We start from the raw sequence: 21,423 nt of genomic DNA, 5'->3' as shown, positions 1-21,423 counted from the left end.
AATTATGTAATAACAGAAAACAGAGGAAGCATCATGTAAATTAGAAAAATTGACGATGCAACTCTTGGCCATTTGCTGAAGAGAAGTAAGCAAGTCGGTAGCGCAGGCAGAAAACACGAGACCATCAACGCAAAGATTATGGGTTCAAGTCTCAGATTCAATCTTATTTTTTTCCTTTTTTTATTTTTTTTATCTTTTTTTTCTTAGTTTAATACCGAGATATATCACAGATAATACAAATAAACCGAACAAAATTGCTCTACAATCAAAATTATAGACAGAAAGCCATTTTATAAAATTGAAAATACACAACTTTGCCAATACACAACATTTCCAATACACAAAATTTACAACCATAGCGCTCGTGCAAAAATTACCAATCGTAGTGGTTGTAAATTTTTTTACTGTGTACGTAAAGGCCTCTACACACTAGAGAAATTATTTGTGTCCATATTTGACAGTTTTCTAATACAAGAAAGCAAACAATTGGATTCAATGTATACATAAATTCCTGAAGTGTGTAGAGACCATAAAGGCCTCTACGCATTGGTATATAAATTTATATCAGGCCTGAGCTAAAAGAAAAGCCAAAGTGAATTTGGTGGTGCCAGTTGGCATTCTTCGAAATGCAGCGAAAATTCACGCAGAGAAAATGAGAGGTTTTTTTAATGTGAAAATTGTTTAATTCCTTAGAGTTAAGTCATTTTCACAAGAAAATCCTTTTAATAATTTAGTTGAATACAGTTAAGTATTTGGGTTACTTGTGAATAATTGTCGGTATTACAACAAAAACATTGGGATGAAATTTTGAGCTGGAAGACTCATATTCTTTTGAGCTGTCCCAAAATTCAGGATAGGTTTGAGAAAAACCCTTTTGTACAACACTATTTTGGTTAATAAGGAATGCAAATGTACATATTACAAGAAGGGACACGACCTGCTAATAAGGATGAAATAGAGAAGAAAATATTTTGTCGCATTTCAGAGATTTTTTGTAACCGCAGCGCCGCCAGACGTTTGTCAAGTGAGTTATTTGTGTCTGTATCTCTCTCTCGAGTTAAATTGCGCGCGTTTTAAGAAATTTTCATTTGAAATGACATTTGCCTTTAATTTCCTTGTATTTCTGCAAGATTCAAGTAGAAAGGTGTGTAGTGAACAGCTATCCGTCTTCCGACAAAGATATCAATAAGACAATTTCTTTCTATATGAGTTTTTATGCCTGTTATGTCTTTTTGGCGCAAAAATATCTATCATGGCACCGTGAATGAGCGGGATTAGTGTTACCAGTATGGCTATCTGTATTTTCCAATAAAATTATCAACACAAAATTTTCGAAATTACACGACTTTTAACGAGCACAGGGCTGGAATGATAACTTTTCGACACTATCGAATCGATAGTATCGATAAATCTATATTTGTTAGATTAAGTGAATGTCGACTTTTTACACATTATTGAGCAATTCATTGAGACATTCTTAAAAGAATCTGGTTGTTGATAAATATCTATATTAGTTAGAGGAAGTTCTGCTATCGTTTTAATTTTTCAGAATCGACAGTCGATAGTATCGAAAATAAGTTATCATGTCACCCCAGGTCTGATTTATATGTATCAAAAGGGGAACTTTGAAGAAATGTCTAGGATTTGAATGAATTGTAAGAAGGATGATTTGTGGGTGAAATATTGACAAGAATGTCCTCTATAACTTTGCCCCAAAATTGATGTTATCGGTTGCTCGGTTTTCGAGATAATTCAATTTATTTGTTTTAAAACCTTTAAAAAAAATCATGAAAAAGATTCCCCAGAAAAGCTATGCAAGCTATTGTGAGGAGGCATCGACCTCGAGGCAGACCTAGGACAAGGTGGCTCAATGAAATTCAGAATCTTGCCTTGGAGCGCCTTGGGATCGAACCTGAACATCTTCCTGAAATGGCGGAGGATCGACAATCGTGGGCTGCTAATTTGGGTGTCATAGGCCCACGATCCCAAGAGATTGAAAATGATGATTATGATGATGACCTTTAAAACACGTTTTTGGACCGCAGGGCCCCTTGTGTCCATGTGACGAACTACCGAATCAAAAAAAATGATTGAATTTTGCGAAAACTTTCGCTTAAACCTTATTTTAAATAACGTAGTTGAATAAAAGCGGTCATATCAGCATCTGCGTACTTTCGCAGCGTCATTGTGGGAAAAATCTTTTTTTTTAAGTAAAATGACTAAATCGGACAGAGATGGCATAATCTATCTATAATTATGCCGAAGTGATCATCAAGATCGGCTGAGCAAGACTCGAGATAATTGAGTTTATGTAATATGAATTGGTTTTTTACTGTAGCGCCCCTAGCGTTGGCCCTACTTAGTTTAAATAATCTAGAAAATTGTAGCGCTTTACGAGACCTTTAATTTGCATCCATACTCATTAAAAACGGTTAAATAGAACCGGTGATATGGTGTTTTGAATATCGTGAACTTTGACTCCTCATTTCTCTGGTTCTATTTTAAGCACAGTGAACCCACATGACTTTTTGGAAACTTCTCAGCCTGGGCTACAACATTCTAAAATTTGATCAAAAGCACAATGCAATGGTTTCTTGAACTATCATCTGAAAGTGCTCATCCAGATAAAATCACAGACAAAAATTTAAGTCAAAATGTTTATCAGAACCAGAGATATAGGGCCGCTCAACCTTTCAATTTTGACTCCTTATAGCTCGAGTCAGGAATGTCCGACCCAGCGAGCACCAAATGCTAAACTTTTTCAAATCAGCTGAAAACATATTTTTTCAGCTGAGCTCTGCTGACCTCGAAGTTATAAGGTAAATGTACCAGCGATCGTCAGTGTTCCTCGGATCGGAAGGTTGTCCCGCGTATCGGAACCCCAAAATTAAATGTACTTTTGAAAATTATTCACTGTATTTTAGTAATTTTCTTTAGCAAGATGCATCACGTTAGTTCATATTTAATCTACAGAACCAATTTTCTCGTCGAGTTTTAAACAAAATTGCTATTATTTACCTAATTTATTGAATTACTGTATCAGAGTCTTAGCAAAAAATCCGCCATTCATCACTTTCTTAATATTTCACGCGAGAATTTGTCTGCAAAAATATGAAGAATTATGTTTGATTAAAATGATTTACAAATCTGTGTTAATTAAAAAATGAATATTCAGTGACTCTAATTTCACTATCAATACACTTTTTAATTGTTTTGGCAAAGAATATTGAAAATAAATTATTTTTTGCGAACAAGTACGTTTTCTTTCATCTGTTTCTCGAATCGGCACAGTTTTATCATGGAAAATTGCGCTCAGCGCGCTCAGCTATCATCGTCACAGCCATTATTAGACGTTTTTGTTGTGATAGAACAATTTACCAGTGAAAGTTTCATTAAATTTAACAATTTTAGAAGTTGTATCATGTGAATACACAGTACATAGTGTAAGAATGACAAAAAAGCTTCAATGAAGCCTTCTAGAGTGATTTAGATGCCAAGAAAGAAGGAGAATCCTCATCAAAACGTCTGCCGATCCGTGGCTCACCCCCTTCCGATCCGTGGAACACCTGATTAAGTACCTTCCGATCCGCGGAACGCATTGCATTCTTACAATTACACCTATATATTATTAATTTCCGTAATTAGCAAAAGTGTTAATACACGAAAATTGTTAAATGGATCGCTAATATATCAATTGGCATGTAAAAATATACAAAATAGTGTTTTGGAACTCATATATTCAACTAAATATGGAGCACGGCTCTTAACATTCCGATCCGTGGTACACTTCCCTTACTAGCGATCGTAGCGGTAATTAGTCGCAGTTATACTTTTTCCCCAATCGAGTGAGAGACTTTAATGCACTTGGTTTTTGTCTTTGCTGAGTTTGCCGGAATTGAGTAGAAGCTAAGGTTAACCCTTTCCATTATTACAATTTTATGATTCTTACAATAACCACATTTCACATTAAAAAATAAAGCAAAAAATTTAAAATTCACAAAAATTTTAAAAAAATCATATTTATAATATATTTTGAGTAATATGTATTCTTAAACCTTTTCCGACAAATAAATTTTTTTTGTATAATTTTATCAAAAAATATTGTGAATTCATTTATTAAAAAAAATATACTACACCTAAATTAAAATTGCATTGCCAAGAATTCTTGTCCGCTGTGATTTTAGAAAATTAATAACCCAAGAAATTCTTGGGAATTCTCAAGATATTTTAATATTTAATGAATTCTAAATTCGAGAAATATTGAAAAAACTTCGGAACCTCATGGAAATACCAAGAAGATCATGAACATATAGAATTTAGAGCCTGTATCATTTTTATTTAATGGTATACACAGTCTACTTAAAATTATTTCAAATGATTTCCAACAAATTAGCATATTTTCCTGACTTTAAATGTATTTAAAAACTCTCTTCTAAAAAATATAAATGCATATCATTTCAATTTAAAAAATGAATCATCAAATTGAATAAATTTTTCATTTAAAAATAATACGTACAGTATTAAAAAACGATAATTGTTGGTTTGTTATTTTACCACGATAATAAGAGTAGTTTTCAGAAAATTTATAATCGAAAATTTATAAATAGAAAAATGTAGCATATACATTATGCATATGCATCGTGCACGGATCATACATTTATTTCACTTGTAAAATATAAAACTTTTTATAACATAAAAAAAATATATTTTCCGCATTCGCCGCAACAAACAAAAACGCTTTTATGTAAATTTTTCAACTGTGATAAAACAATTATTTTATTTTGTAGTATATCCATTTTTTAATGATTTTTTTTTCGGACTAAAAAAATCTTGATTTTGTTCAATAAATTGCCCTTATAAAAAAGTCTCCAAAATGCAGGAAAAATCAATAGAAAATCAAGAAAAATCGAAAATGCAAAATTTAAAGGTAATTGAAAAAACGGAAAATTGATCGAAATATAGATACTCGAGCCAAATTTAATTGTAAAAAGATATATCAACAAAAAAAAGACTTACCGGACTTATTAGATGAATGCTATCGAAGAAATTTCCAATGTAGTTCATAATGGACAATTTTGAGGATATTCTCTCAACTTTTGCCAATTGCATCATGAATTTGTCCTCATCCGTCAGTAGATTCAAGTCCTTCTTCTCCCCAATGTACTCCCTGTAGGCCTTAACTTCCTGCTCCGTTGGTACCATCTTCTGCAGTATTTCCACATTTTCCAGCGACAATTGCTTCAAATCCAAATTATTTATAGCTCTAATTACCATTTCAGCGGGCATTTCGAGCTTTCGCCGTGAAATTGCTGCAAAAAAAAATAATACAACAAATCACGTCATACTTCTTGTATACAACACTATATTAATATAAATTAAAGGTGTTTTTTTTTAATACATCTGCAGCACGCACACGAGAAAAAAGTGAAAACCTTGATATTGCGGAAATTCAGTGTGAAGAAAAATAAAAGTGATTGCAATTTTTTTTCTCTCTCTCTTCTAACTCTACACAAACTCACCGATATTCCGTAGTCTTGTGTGCTCAAGAACTGAAACATTCTCAGGCTTCTTGAAGCGTTTGCTGGGAAATGACGTGAGACCATCCAATTCTGAATTGCCATTGGCATATGGTCCCCCTTGGCCAATTTTGAACTTTTCCTCAAATTCCACAAAATTGATTTGTTTGTACAATCTCTCGTCGTCCAAATCATTGAAAATGGTCCCTCTCACCTGCCAAGACAATCAATTAATCATTTTAGAACAAGGAAGCTTGAAAATTTAATGCTTGGATTTTTAATCTGCTTTCAATGACTAACAATTGAAAAGAGTGTTAGGGTAAGTGTGCCAAATTCCGGCCAGCTTGCAATTCCGGCCACCTTTTTTGTTCCTCGAATTTCCATGAATTTTTAGATTTTACGTACTCTAGAGATTATACAATGCAAAAGAATAACAAAAAATGTAGCTTCGACAAACGAGATGACGTGTAAAAGACATTGGAAGAATTCCCGAAGGGCAAGGAACTATGAGAATGCGAAGGTGGCCGAAATAGGGCACCAAAGCTATGTCTATATTTTTATTCATTTTAAAATGTATTAAGAATGATTTTAGAATAAATAAAGACGGTAAACTCTTTACAAGGATCCAAGCAACACTCTTTAAGAAGAAAGAATAATAAAAATCAATTTGTATTTAAAATATTACATTTAAAACTTGAGACTTTGACGCTTGCATGCAACTATGCCGAAATTTGGCACACTTACCCTATGTTTTTGGTTTTTGTTGGAAAAAAATCGAATATCCTTTCACATGTTTTAGGGTAAGATGGAATAATTCGGTATCACGTCTATTTTGGAATTTTGCAATTTTCTCACTGTTTCAGATAGTCAGAGAAATAAAGAAAACCACGAAGAAGTACAAGACTTTAAATTCGATAGTACTTCTTTGTTGATTTTTTTCTTTTGCCATCTAAAACTGTAAAGAAATCTCAAAATTCCAAATTAGACACGATTCCAAATTAGCCCATCTTACCCTACACAGAAAAAAATAATTTGTAAAAATGTTCGGAAATGTTTGTGAATTGCTATGGAGGACTTAGAAAATGCTCGTAAATCGTATAACAACCCACAAACAAGTTCGTAAAAGTTTGTACTTTTTTCACAAACATTGTTCGTAACATGATAATTTGACGAGCATTTTTTGTACTTTTACAAACATTTGTTCGTAAATGTTCGTAAACACACAAAAAATGTTCGTAAAATTTTGTCATTTGTTCGTAATTCTTTGTTTATATGACGAATATTTTACGAACACTTACGAACAAATGACAAAATTTTACAAACATTTTTTTGTGTGTTTACGAACATTTACGAACAAATGTTCGTAAAGGAATCAAAAATGCGCGTCAAGTGATCATGTTACGAACAATGTTTGTGAAAAAGTACAAACTTTTGCGAACTTGTTTGTGGGTTATACGATTCACGAGCATTTTGTAACTCCCCCATAGGAATTTACAAACATTCACGAACAATTTTACAATTTTTTTTTTCTGTGTACTGATTTTTTAAATTAAGTTGATCTATTTTTTAATTAAAATCAGAATAAAAGAAAAAGGATATTTAATGTTGCTCGTAATGGCTAGCGAAAAAATAAAGCTTTGTCGATTAATCAAAAAAATTGTCAATGAGTCATCAATCTTGCTATCATTTAAACAAATTATTTTACAGAAGATCCACACTCAAGATTGCTTATTTTGTTTCTCAAAAAGTCGTTCGATTTTACTGCTCGAACTCAAAGAGAGAGCAGTTATAGTCTTATTGAAAATCTGTATGAAGTCGTTCTAACTCCCAACTGAGATTTCTTAACACATCAATTTCCTTCGAATGACTTTGAAGGAACTTAATGAATTACACCCGATACTCAAGCTTCACTTCATGCAAGTTTATCATCTAAAATACTGTACTTACAGTAGAGTCTCGCTATAGTTCACATTTGGTTTCAGATTTGACACTTGGGTCGCACTATTATAGTCCATGTAATTTTTTAAAATTATCAACGATTTTTAGTATTGAAATTGCTCGACGGCTTCCACTTTCTTTGCGATTGTGGTACTTGTCCTTGCTCTCTTCATTGTGGACCACAATTATCACAACTACTTAATAAAGTTTGCCAAAAATATTAAAATAATTATGCATGTCGCATACTAAAAAACATAACCTAACTTAAAATCAGTGTTTTGAAATCATTGGTCGATAAATTGTGGACTATAGAGCGATGGCCTATAGCGAGACTCTACTGTACTTATTTTTTGACCACAATTAATATTAATTACGAGTCAATAAATTTAATAAAAATAATTTTCTTCAAAAGACTACTTACTTAACTGCAATAAAATTTAAATTATTGAGCAATTTTAATATTTAATTTGCTGAATTCATATTTATTTGAGCAACCACATTTATGCTATTTTTTCATATTTAAACAGGTTTTTCTCGACCAACTATTAGTTTTTTATTAATATATAAGTGAAGATCTATCAATTCAATTGCTTTTTAAATTAAATTCAATTAAATTGAATTTACAAATTGAAAAAATCCTAGTGTGATAGCACAGTAAGATTCTAAAGAATTGGGTCAGTTCAGGAAACTGTTCCTTGCACCATCGATTATCAAATCGAACAATTAGAGAACAGAAATTATTAGAAAAAAAATCATTTCTGAATGCTCTATATCTCGGCTCAGGGGAAAGTGAGGGTAGAAGGACCATCATAATAATTCATCGAATATTATAAAATTTTATCGAAATAGAAATGGAGATTTTCATAATATTACACATCGACATTTAGAAAAATCAATTTCCGAATTTTTAGATCAGGAAAATTTTCATAAATCAAAATTCATATGCTTTTCTTTCTCAAAAGCTTTGCATACCTATCTCACTCTTTCGGATTCTTCTTATTCTTTTAAACATCACAAGAAATTCAATTTAGCTCAGGCTAATTTTGGGTGTGAAAGACTGAGATAGACTTATGCTAAATATTTGAAAAAGAGAGAGATATGAATTTTGATTTTTGAAATTTCACTGATTTATAAAGTGAGTTAAACGCATTAGGAAAAAATTGCTAAAGACAATTTTAGCGATCCTAGCGGTGGTTCCACAAAGTCACTACAAAATTTCACTAAAGTTCAGGCCTTCGTATAATGTGAATTTTCTTTCAGTTTTCCTAAGAGACTTATACATTTCTATTAAATATTAGTTAGCTTATCATCAATTGTTGATAATTCTGTGTTAATTTAGTGTAAATCTTTTACGAAAAGCAAAAAAAAATCACATTATTCAAAGGCATGAACGTTCGAAGGGAGAGCACTTTCCCCTATTCAGTCTTAAAATAATAATTTCTGATATTTAAAATTGAGACGCTCAGAGCAGAAGTGGTCTCCTTTATATGCATTTCCCTATTCAAACAGTCCACTTCTGCTCTGAGCTTCTCAATTATAATGCCTTTTTCGATTTTCTCTTCAGAATCGGAAAACTCTCAAACAACCGAAAAATTAGTTTTTAGCAAATAGGGGCGACTGGGGCAGAATTAACCACCAAAATATTTTTTTCTTTACTTATAATTTGTGAAAAACATGTTTGGAAGGGAGAGTTAGGTCATCTAAATAAATGATAATTTGTTCAATATTCTTTCTAAGCATAACTCTAACATCGCATTTTCTAATTCAATCCCTGATTATTCTTCCCCGGACTCCCCTATTATATACTTGATTTGTGAATTTCAAAGCATTTCCTGCAAAGTTTATGCCAAATTAAACGAGATCGGTCCATGTAAGCTAAGATTCTGAACATCTAATCTAAATCTAAACAATCTCTATATCTAATTAAATATTTAAAATTATTTACTTAGAAAAAAAGAAGCAAATAATGAGGGAGAGTGTTCAGTGAATAGAAACGGAAACTACTCACCTGATTTGGTTTCAGTGCTACCCAATTGAGCGTGGGGAGTTTGTATTTCGTCTGAACCTTCCTCTTGATTGTCATCGCGCCATCGGGTGCCTGCATTTGTCCGGCAATCGGAGGCGGTGGTGACGGGATGAAGGGTGAGGCTCTGCCAACATTTCTCACGTTGCTTGGTGGCGGAGGCGGAGGGCAGGGTGGTGCAATTGGCGGTGGAGGCGTAAGGGCAGCAGGCGGTGGCGGTGGAGGAATTGGTGGTGCTTGAGGTGCCTCAGCTGATGGCATCTTTTGCTGAATCTCCTGTTGACACTTCTGCATTATCCGTGACTCTTCTTCACGCTGCTTCAGCACTTTCCGCAGCGTCGACACCTCTTCATCCGTCTGACGGGCTTTCTGCTGCATCTCGTCACATTCACTGCGCACCCTCGCCAATTCCGACTCCAATTCGGCCAATTTGTACATAAACTCCCTTTCTGTCTCTGCCACACGATCCAATGCCCTACCCAAATCATCTTCCAAATCCTGCACCCTCTCAAGGGCCGCCGTCTTCGTCTCACTGTCCTCCATCAGGGCAGCCACATCGAACACATTGTCCAAATATGCCGATATTTGGACTTGCAACTCTTCCGATTCCGTCAGTCGCAACTTCTCCAAATACCCATCGAGTCCCAGGGCAGTGAATTCATATTGGAGATGAACACGATAGTTCATATCCTCAACTGAGTGTACAACAATATTTACAAATTGCATACATGCTACCATGAAGTCAATATTAAAGAGTTCATAGTTGATGAAATATTCCATTAGGGTCTGAAAGCGTTTTGTCTCATGGCAAACCTGCAGACACAATCAGACAGACAAAAAATTAAAGAGAATTAGTGAGATGGACAAACGCTGATGGATGTTGAAAAGCTTATAGGAAATTGAGATTCACATTTGGAATTCCCTATAGTAAGGTGGGGTAACTGGGTCGTTTTCCGAACAGTGCTACTTAAACGCTTGTTTTTGGACTGATGAAATTCTTTTTTACTTCTTCTAAATCCATAGAATTATTCACTGTTTCATTCAGAAACATAATACAAAAAAACATTATCAAAAATATTAAAGAAAATTTATAAAATATTGATAATACTGAAATAAGTCAGCATGCTCTAACTGGGTCGCCTTTTCGCTAATTCCCTGTTAATTAAACCTTTGCATTTAAAATACTTTTTTCACAAGAAAAAAAAACAATAAATGTTTTCAATCAACTAGCTGTCATTAGCGAAAATATCACTGCAAGAAAATTTTTATTGAAGAACCCAGCTGGCACAAGATTGAAATGAGTCGATTACACTCACTTATTTAATGGATAAAAATATTATTTTTGCTTTTTCTCAAACTTGAATAGTTAGGTATATTTATATTACGGAAATAAAAATATTATTTAAGTGGATTAGTCATAAACGATCCAGATAGCGAAGCTCCCGGATTAGCACACTTGACTGTACACAAAGCAAACTCAATATGGTTTTATAACTTTTTTTATAACTAAGAAGTTGGTAAGTAATGTGAGGTTATGCTGCACATAACCTCCAAATATTGCATTGAATAACTTTTTAAAAATCCTTCAAATCTAAACAGTTATTTTCTCAAATAATTTAATTTAAAAGACAAATAAAATAATTTTAAATATATTTCAAGAGATTTTAAACAATTTAAAGTATTTTTTTATTAAAAAGAACATTGAATTCTAACCATAAAATATTTTACTGCAATGGTTAAATAAAAAAATTGCTTCTAATACAGTACAGTTCCTCAAATTTGAATAATATTTCCAAAAACGTAACGGAATTGATGTGAAATTCACTACAGTGGAGCCCCGCTATAGGCCATCGCTATATAGTCCACAATTTATCGACCGTTGATTTCAAAACACTGATTTTAAGTTAGGTTATGGTTTTTAGTACGCGACATGAAATGTTATCATAATTATTTTAATTTTTAAAAATTAATAATTTTTTAATTTTTAAGCCGTCGAGCAATTTCAATACTAAAAGTCGTTGATAATTTCAAAAAATGACATGGACTAGAGGGCGCTCCAAGTGTCAAATATGAAACCAAATATATGGTCTATAGCGGGGCTCTACTACTGTATTTCTAAATTAAGAAAAATAACTTTAAAGAATATTATCAATGTCATTAATTGTGAAATAAATGGAATTTGTTGCGGAAGTTAATATAAAACGATAATACTGAGGAGAGAAAAATTGTTCTGATTCATTCTTCACGCAAAACTTTCTCCGCATAACCTCAAATTTTACATTTTGAATTCAACTGTCGTTCAAATTTGAGGAACTCTACTGTATATAAAATTAGACTTTGACATCAATGCCAACTGCTAACTGTACAACGATCATCTTCGAAAGGACGATCAAATTTTAAATTGATGTTACGATCATTTTCGGCAGATAGAAATGAATAAACTACATTATTTCTGAACAGAATTTCACTTTACGATAAATTTCATATTCATTCAAAGAACTTTTTCTCATTGTAAATGGGCTCATTTTTTTATTTGCCTATTTTTCTCTGTAATTTGAGGATGTGCTGTGCCTAACTTCAAATAATCAACATTTTTTTTACTTATTTAATTTTTATTTTATTATTTATTTGGTTATTTATATGCGATTTGACTATTTTTTTTACTTAATTGAAAAGTTTATTAACAATGTGAGGTTATGCTGGACATAACCTCTTTTGACGCAATTTTTCTGCCACTGAGCAAATTGCGTCAAAAACCTGTATAAAAAAATTGAGAAGACTCTGCTGAATTCAAGCAATTAAAAACAAAATTAAGTCTTTGTATTCCAAATAATAGCTTACTTTAACCTTAAAATATTTAATTCTTTTAGTAAAATATGAGAGAGAAATTTTGCATTTCGTGTCAGACAAAAAAACAATGGATATAGGTAATAAATTGATTCGAAAAGTTTTAGGTTATGTCATATCTAACCTCAATATTTAAGAGATATTTTTTTAAAAGAGACAAAATCAAATATGTGTTTACAATAAATTTTGAAAATTGAATTTATTGACATGATTTATGCTCCAAAATTTTATCGAACTTTTAGCTATTTGATCAATTTCATTGAACAGAAAAAATAAGTAAGGTTACGATTTAATACAATTTTAAATGCAGGACAGTGTTCTATATTTCCATAAAAATTAACCAAATTGTTTTATTTGTTTAAAAAAAAACTCAATTTAGAGAAAAACAAGAATATTTGATATTTTTGGCATTGCAATCATATTTCGGATATATTTTAGGTTAGGGCAACACAAGACAAATTTCCATAGTAGCTTTTCACCAAACATATTGAGATAATAAATTACTATCCTTTAATCTAAAAATACACGCGATAGTGCGTGATAAAAATTGGACTCACAAAAGATTTCTCGGTAATCTTTATAAAGTGTACGACTTTTTTAGGTTAAACACATCATAACCTCACCTAATAACCTCTCATTTTAATAACACCTAATACAGTAGAGTCTCGTTATAGTCCATATTTGGTTTAAGATTTGACACTTGGGTCGCACTATAGCCCATGTAATTTGTTTAAAATTATCAATGACTTTTAGTATTGAAATTGCTCGACGACTTCCACTTTCTTTGCGATTGTGGTACTTGTCCTCGCTCTCTTCATTCTGAATCAGAATTATCACAACTACTCAATAAAGTTTGCCAAAAATATTAAAATAATTATGCTTGTTGCGTACAAAAAACATAACCTAACATAAAATCAGTGTTTTGAAATCAACGGTCGATAAATTGTGGACTATAGAGCGATGGCCTATAGCGAGACTCTACTGTACTTCTTTTGATCCTCGAATTCGAAAACTTCTTTATGTCAAACTTCTTGTACAAAAACTATTTTTTTTTGTACAAGAGATTGCAATAGCAGGGTTTCCAAAAGAAACTTATTTACGACATGTAAAGATAAGAGTCAATCTTCAAAAAATTATTCTGTTAGAAAGAAATGTCTTACTTCTTTGAAATTGTTGAAAGCCGACAAGATGATTTCGTGACCACCCTTGACGAGGCAAATTGCCGCCAAAAGTTCCAACACAAGTGCCTTCGTTCTCAGTGACTTGTGAATGAGACTTAGAGCGATGCAGTTGATTGCTTCACGATGCTGGATAACCATATTGAAGCCATACTTGTTATTCATTATTGCACGCAAACACATGATGCACACGTGAATGTCATCGGTGGAGGCGCCCATATTCAGCTTTGCAATGTGCCTAGAACGCCTTTTGATACTTGGACTATCAATCAAATCTCCCAATCCAGGCCTTATGAAGCCATTCGGCTGCTGTGGCTGCTGCTGCCGACTACCACCACAATTTCCACTTGTAGGCGTCAGTTCATTACTCCCGGCAGCATTTGATGTTGACGATAGCATACCCGAGTTCACCGTTGTATTCAATGTCTCTTCACTCTCATTCCTCGCCTCTTGGATTCGTTGCTCATGGCGCATCATGGACAAACGAAAACTCAAGTAGTCTATAAGTGCATCTAAACCCTGATTCTCCTCATCAAGAAACTCCTTCACCCACTCAATATGATTCGTCCTCAGTGATATCTCCAAATCTCTCAAAACTTGTGTCGACGTTGACTCACCCACAATTTTTCTCTTCTGCACCACAAACAAACCCCAACAATAATCCCCATTTACATTTTTTTCTTTCAAACCTCATAAATTACTATATATTCAAAATGTAAAACATTTTTTTGAGACTTACCCTGTGACTTCGTGAAGCTTTTGGATCCAAATATGTTCTCAATTTGGTCAAATAGTGTGACGGTGGATCTTTTGCATGGACCATTTCCTGTTGAAGAAAGCATGGGAAAAGCGTGAGTAACGCAAATATTATGTAAACACCAACTAAACATGATAAATGATATTTGACTTTGTGTGATAGAGGCTACAATCTGAGAGAAAGAGAGAAAATTACAGTGTAATTTCAAGGTCCTGCATTTCTTCTCACCCACACCAGTGATGTACTGGGCCAATATGCTATCTGTGCATTGAATTGGAAATTTTCTTTCCACTTTTCGTCTGCAGCATAAATAATTATTGGTAAGCCTGTTACCATGAAATTTAATTATCATTATATTGTTAAACACGATTTCCATTTTTAATTTATAATTTTGTTTGGTTTTAGATTTTTTTTTAAATAAATGTAGCATCCGAACTGTTAGTACATCGGTTTTAAAAATAATGGACCTGCGTTTATATTCGTACAATGGTTGCTTCTGTTTTAACTCTTTCACGTCTTTCACGTCATTAGGGTCATATGACCCGGGGAAATTTTTTTTTTTGAGCATTTAAGGTAAAGTACCCTCACTCGACCGGGTTCCTCGATTCGACTGGTCGGTGGGTCAATTTTTGAATGTTTTATGGCCTCTACACATTGGGAGAAATTTTTGTCAAAAATTGCTTTTTGAAGGAAATTCCCTGCAGCGTTGTAGGGGGAAACGTCAAATTTCTGTCAAAAACGAAATTTTTGACAAAAATTGCTCTCAATGTGTAGACGCCTTTATGGGCAATTTCGTCAATTTCTATAAATTTGTCACTGGTTCGTATTATTCATGGAATAATTGACCTATTAATGTTAGATCATACGCAAAATATTATAGCAAATATAAATAAATTGAATAAATAACTCTACCAGTCGAGCGAGGGCACTTTACCTTACATTAATTGAAATCTATGTTTGTGCACGACATCATAATAGAAAGATGTAAGATTCTTAGCTAATTTTCTCAAGACTCCAGATATTCAGGAAATGAAAATATTTGAGATCAAAAATCACGAATTTCGAACTTTGTGAAATGACTTTTCTTTTTCAAAATTTTTTATATTCATTTATTTTTTTCAGCAAAAAGTTCTTTAGAAACACAAAATAGAATATCCAAAGGTTTTATATTGCATATTTTGATATAATAAATTACTCTCAATTTTCCAGAAAAGCGCGTAGAATTTTCCGGGTCATATATAACCCTATTGTCGGCAAGGGTAAAAGTTTATGAAAGTGTTTTCGTGCCAACAATGTAGTTGGTACATTGTTTTTCTTTGTGAAGGAAAATATCTTGCTCCTGGACATTTCATTTATATCTGATGAATTATAACATATTTTGCAATATTTTAGAGTATTCTGCAAGCGTCCTCATACTATGCAATTGTATTGTGTGTGAATAAATATGTAGATAAGTTTATTTTTGCTAAATACCACTCAAAATATTGTGACAGAGACTGTTCAAGGGATTACCAGGAAGATTCCTTGAACACCAGGAGTACAGTGTTCATCAAGACAATCCAGTTTGCCATGGTTTTGGCCAAATTAATAACTACAAGCAAAAAAAAAACTCTTAAAAAGCCCGTGATATAGATTTTGAAAATGGTATGCACACTTCCCTTGAGGACAATAGAGTCATATATGACCCAGAGATCTTCCGAGTTTTCACGCAATGGAAAATTTTTTTCCTCTCAGGACTATTATAATTTGATCATAACGCATTAGGAAAAACTCAATTTTACATGAATTCACTTGCTTGCCAGTTTTTTGTTCACAACTAATTTGAACTGACTTGAAAAATTATTTAAAAAAAAAAAACAGGCAGTGGGAAGTGCGGCACCTTTGAATTGGGGCAACTTTGAAATTGGTTTTTCTCGAACTTTTAAGTGAAACTGGACATTATCATAATTATAATTTGACTCCCCAAACCAATTGTAAAGCTGAATCGTAAAGATAAGGCTCTGTTCCATATTTTGAAAGAGGAGAAAAAAACCAATTTTAGAGCTGCCCCCATTCAAAGGTGTCCCACTTGCCCCCTACAATTTAAAATAATTTTTAAAAATTAATTAGTAGCTCGAATCCATTCTTAATCGGTTTATACCCGCTTGGAACTGATTTAGACGTGCTTGAACTGCAAAGACCTTTTCAAAAAAAAAATCCTGAATTGCCACATTCGGTTGAGAAATATGCTATATTGAGCACTTTCAACCTTTGACCTTGAAAAACAGTTATAAGAAATATTTAAGGATATTTTCGTATATTGGCAAAACACCCGCCTAGATACGGTGCGTTTGCGAAAAATACCGGCGAGAGGAGGCCACAAGGCGGAAATTGTCGACTATAAGACCGACCATAGAACTTAAAGGTTTACCCCAATTCCCGGAGGTCTCAAAATCCAAATTAAGAAGCAATTTTATCGGTTTTTTTTTAATAATCTAATAGTTACCCTTAATATCCAATGAGTTGTTTCTAAAAAAAAAATCTTGCGACTAATAATAAGATTTAGAGCAGTCAAACCATTCAACTAAACCTGAGATCTGATGCCCACTTAAGGGCAGAATCACATTGACAATAAAATGCTCACCGTATTTCGTTAATTTACGCATTTTCATTGTAATTCTTACGCAAATTCTCGATTACCGTATAACCTTATCTCATACTCGGTGGCACTAGGTGAAAGTAATAAAAGAAAATTGAAGAAATAAAACGAAAATTCGATAAACAGTGAGCAAAAAAACTGTACGATTAATTTCTCATACAGTTCTTTTTGCTCACCGTTTATCGAATTTTCCTTTTATCTCTTCAATTTTCTTATATTATTTTCTCCTACTGCCACTGAGTATGAGATAAGGTAATACCATAATCGAGAATTTGCATAAGAATTGCAATGAAAATGCGTAAATTAACGAAATACGGTGTGGCTACGGCGAGCATTTTACTGTCAATGTGATTCTGCCCTAAGTCGTTTTCTCTAATCGTGTACCGTGGAAGGAACAAGGAAAACCTCTTTAACAGGGAACCCCTATATTGACACTTATGTCAAAATATTCCAATTTATTTAATGTATCTAATAAAATTTAAGGAATATGACGTATTTTCTATAATCTTTCCCTAAAAAGAAAGATTTTCAAATTTCCCAAATGGTACAGAATAGGGTCTCAAGAGGTCCTGACACGAGTTCTTAAAATGTGAATAGTTATTCCTTTCATTCTAATCTAGTTCTACTAAAGGTCATACGGGAAACTGACCGCAAATGTCGTGTGTTTATTAAAGATTTATTAAAAATTTGCGTTGCTAGAGTAAGACAGGAGGAATAGGGATGGTACACAGTCTACTATAAAGATTATATTATATAAATTGCACTAAATTTAGTGTTCGGACATTAAAAGAACAAGTTTTTGTATAATTCAACCTGATTTTAAGACTCAACATCTAGGAGTACTCAGTTCTCGTAGAGATTTTGCCACTTGTATTTACAAGAATAGGTTATATCATTTTGAAGAAACACTTGAATATAACAAATCATTTCTCGATTAATTATAAGAAATTTACATTACCAATACATAACTAAACTAAAAATCTGAATAGCAAAGAAAAATGACAAATTTGATCTAAGATAAGAAGTATACCGTGACTCAAAGGCTTTCTTTATTATTGTTCTATATATTTCTTTAATCACACATTCATTGTCTTGGTCATATTTCTCCCGAATATCCATGTTATCAACTCTCAAGAGAATAATTCTAAGAATTTCATATCGAATTATTGTGGAATGATTCTCTTGCAAAATGACTCATAAGCTCGATTAAATCAAATACTTGACTTTGACTGGTCCCTCTTTTTTTTCTTTGCCAATTGCCAAAATATCTTCAATGAATGCGTTAAATCCGTCACTGCTATTTATACAATTTCCATTGCAATAAATATTTTTCCCTCCATCTCCGTGTTAACATGCACAACAAATATTTTTTTTCTTTCTTACTGAGTCACGAAACTTTACATTTCAAATGATCATAAAACAATTGAAGGACGGATGTTGAGAAAATAAGGAAAAAATATAACCATAAATCCCATAATGGAGCATTGTTGTATATAATTTTAAAAAAAAAATTCCAGTGATAAGAGATAAAATGTTCAAATGGTAAAATACAATCTTGTTTTTAAAGCTGAGATTCTTTACAATGTCAGCTTTTGTGGTATGAGGTGAAACCCGACCACGAGCGATCAGGCAAAACCAAAACATTGTATAAATACTATTACATCCTAATAAGAACACGAATATAATAACGTATCTGGAAGGAATATGGAGAAAGCTAATGACTTGTGGTTTTTGGAAATAATTAAATAGACGATATAGGATAGCGTTACTAGATCCTTTTTACCATGGACTATGTTCAGATTTTAGTAGTAAATTTAGTACTCTAGTAAGATCTGGACTTTCTCTCAAAAACGGATTTGAATTCATCTGGCCCCTCCCCTTTACCGTGATACGGAGTATTTGAAAATAAGTCTTAAAATGATTTGAATGAAAGGTATCGCAAAATCTATTTCTAAATTTCGATATCGAAGATCCAGAAATCCTAGAAATTCCCATTTTCGATTTTGTTAAAATTATAGTAAGGAAACCTGAGACAAAATGAGGCAAATAAGAAAATTAAAAATATGTTATCTTCTCAAAAACGAGGATTGAAATGATTTAAATTTTAACCATAGACCGCTCTCATAAATTAACTTGAAAGACCTCAGTAATCAAGGGCAATTTTTAGAATAATTTCCTTATTAAAGATGCCAAATTTTGTTCAAGGTTTTACCCAAATTTATTCATTAGTGGATGTTTTCAGAACACTTTGATTCCGCTAAATACAAATCCGTTGTCCGATTTAGGATATTTCAAAGAATTTTCCTACAGAAACTCTTTTATCGAAAAAGAATTATCAGTGTAAAAAGTAACGAAGATCTGAAGTGAATGACATGTACCGGATCCATTATGGTCCAGTTCGCCTTTTCTGCTTCTTTTTAAACAAATAAAAACACTTCTTTTACGTAAAACAGTTTTTGGTAAATAACAGTCTGTGACAAAATTGTAGAAATGGATTAAATGTCGTATTTAAATAAGTCAACAGGGCATTCCTTTTAATTACTCGGGCTCCTAATATATTGAATCAAAATGTCTCAAATTATGCCACGTAAGTTAATACATATTTATCTTAGAATTTTCGGCAAGTTCATCCAAAAACAAATTTTAGGAAGCTACTTTAATAACTTATCAGGTAAGTTTTTCAGGAAAATTTTGCCTTGGAATTAGATAACATGGGAAAATGGGTTCCGGGTAAAATCCTGGAAGCCTTAATCCTGAAGGTCAAAATCGCAAAAAGGCCAAAACATCGAAAAGGTCAAAATCGTAAAAGCTAAAATCCCGAATGGGTTGAAACCCCGATTGGGCCAAAATCTCAAAAAGCTAAAATCTGGAACGTCAAAATTCCGAATGCCAAAATCCCGAATTCTTAAGTGTCATAACTATTCCCACGATTACACCCGCCCTTGGAAGAGGCAAAGGGATATTTCAGTGTTTTGGGAAAGTATTTCACACATTATCCTTCGTATAATTTTGTCCCTTTCATTATTTTGACTATCGGAATTTTGACTTTTCGGGATTTTGGCCCATTCGGAATTTTGGCTTTCGGGATTTTAGCTTTCCCAGATTTGATGTTCGAGATTTTGGCATTAGGGATTTTGGTTTTCTGGATTTTGACTTTTGGGATTTTGGCTTTAGGAATATTGGTTTTCTAAATTTTGACTTTTGGGCTTTTGGCGTTCGGGATTTTGACTTTGGGCTAAATGTCCATTTTCAAATCCATATTAAACCATTGTAATTATGAATATGAACTTTCCTTTCGGTCTTCACTTATCAGTAAAAAAAATATGAAAATTGATCCCAAGTTAAAATTACGGATTAAAGAATCGAACTAAGGCAATTTAATATATTTTGGCAAATTATCACAACTTCCGAATTATGAGCATCTTAAAATCGCTTTCAAAAAATCACAGCTACAATAAGCTTATCTGGGCTTATCACTGATTTTAGGAAGTTCGTCTGAAGAAAGCCAATAAAGTGGCTTTAAATGGCAGAGTAATTTATACACTCTCTTCTTTTACAAAATCGTTCATGTTCATTCATTTTATTAATAAAAATTTGTAATCAAATTCCCTCTCATCATGTTCCTTGTCTCTCTCTCTCTCTTTTTTCCACTCAATGATGTCCCCCCTGGATATTTTATATACATAGTACACTTCATGTATAGTTACATTAAATTTTCTGTGTCACGCTCAAGCACAAAGTTGCCTTTTTATTGAAGTCAATTGACTTGACTGCCGGAACCTTTGGCACTTTCTGTCTCACTCCAACCCCTCCTGCTATCTCTCCCCACATATTCATTCAATCTCCACCAAATGTTTGTCTGACAAAATGATATTTCATAAGTAATATTCTACGCACTATCTAAACTTTTTTTTTTCATATTCAAATCAATGTGAAAGATTAACACTTGGCTGTCATATAAGCTGAAAAAGTAATTTGCATTTGAAGGTTACTGAACGATAAACCTTCAAAAGATGTTTATGATGTGAATGCTCATTTTTTTCACCATACTTTATTTTCTATGTAGTGCTAAATCTCTTAATCTTCACTCCAGAGAGCACATAGAAAATTTTATACATGAAAAAATGTTGATGAATTTATGCTAAAACTCAGCAGGAGGAAATTTTATCTCTCCCACTACTTATTGCTGTTTTTTTTCCTATTATTCAAATAAACTCTACAGAATGATGATTCACCATTTTTTTCATATCTTTCTTAAAAAAAAATATTTACTAGACGCTATGCTTGCCCATTTAGTAATCTTGTATGATATTTTGCTTACGTTTTTTTTTTTTTTCGAAGACAAAAAGCCCAGCACAGAATACAAGACAGAAATCACAGTGTAATTTATTATTATTATTATTCGGGCGTGCTTATTCACATTATTTGCCGTGCTCAATGACCGTTTCGAAGAAATGATGTCATTTGGACAATTAATTATTGATACTATATAGAGAGGCAAAATCTCTTCATAAAACAACTCAACA

The 21,423-nt window shown here is 32.8% G+C and overlaps 1 protein-coding gene across 1 annotated transcript in view; it reads right to left on the bottom strand.

Annotated features, from left to right (window-relative positions):
- Positions 1–21,423, bottom strand: part of LOC129803594 (formin-like protein) — a 48,782-nt gene that overhangs the window by 8,252 nt on the left and 19,107 nt on the right. The window contains exons 3-7 of the mRNA XM_055850285.1: positions 14,242–14,328; positions 13,485–14,135; positions 9,463–10,290; positions 5,520–5,730; positions 5,017–5,309 (exon numbers count right to left, since the gene is read on the bottom strand). Of these exons, the coding sequence (XP_055706260.1) occupies positions 5,017–5,309; positions 5,520–5,730; positions 9,463–10,290; positions 13,485–14,135; positions 14,242–14,328 (2,070 nt within the window). The remainder of the gene's footprint in view (positions 1–5,016; positions 5,310–5,519; positions 5,731–9,462; positions 10,291–13,484; positions 14,136–14,241; positions 14,329–21,423) is intronic.

The sequence above is a fragment of the Phlebotomus papatasi genome, chromosome 2 (assembly GCF_024763615.1).
Source record: "Phlebotomus papatasi isolate M1 chromosome 2, Ppap_2.1, whole genome shotgun sequence".
Classification (NCBI taxonomy): Eukaryota; Metazoa; Arthropoda; class Insecta; order Diptera; family Psychodidae; genus Phlebotomus; species Phlebotomus papatasi.
Note: the sequence above shows the minus strand (reverse complement) of the source record. Positions and strands in the feature narration are given on the sequence as shown.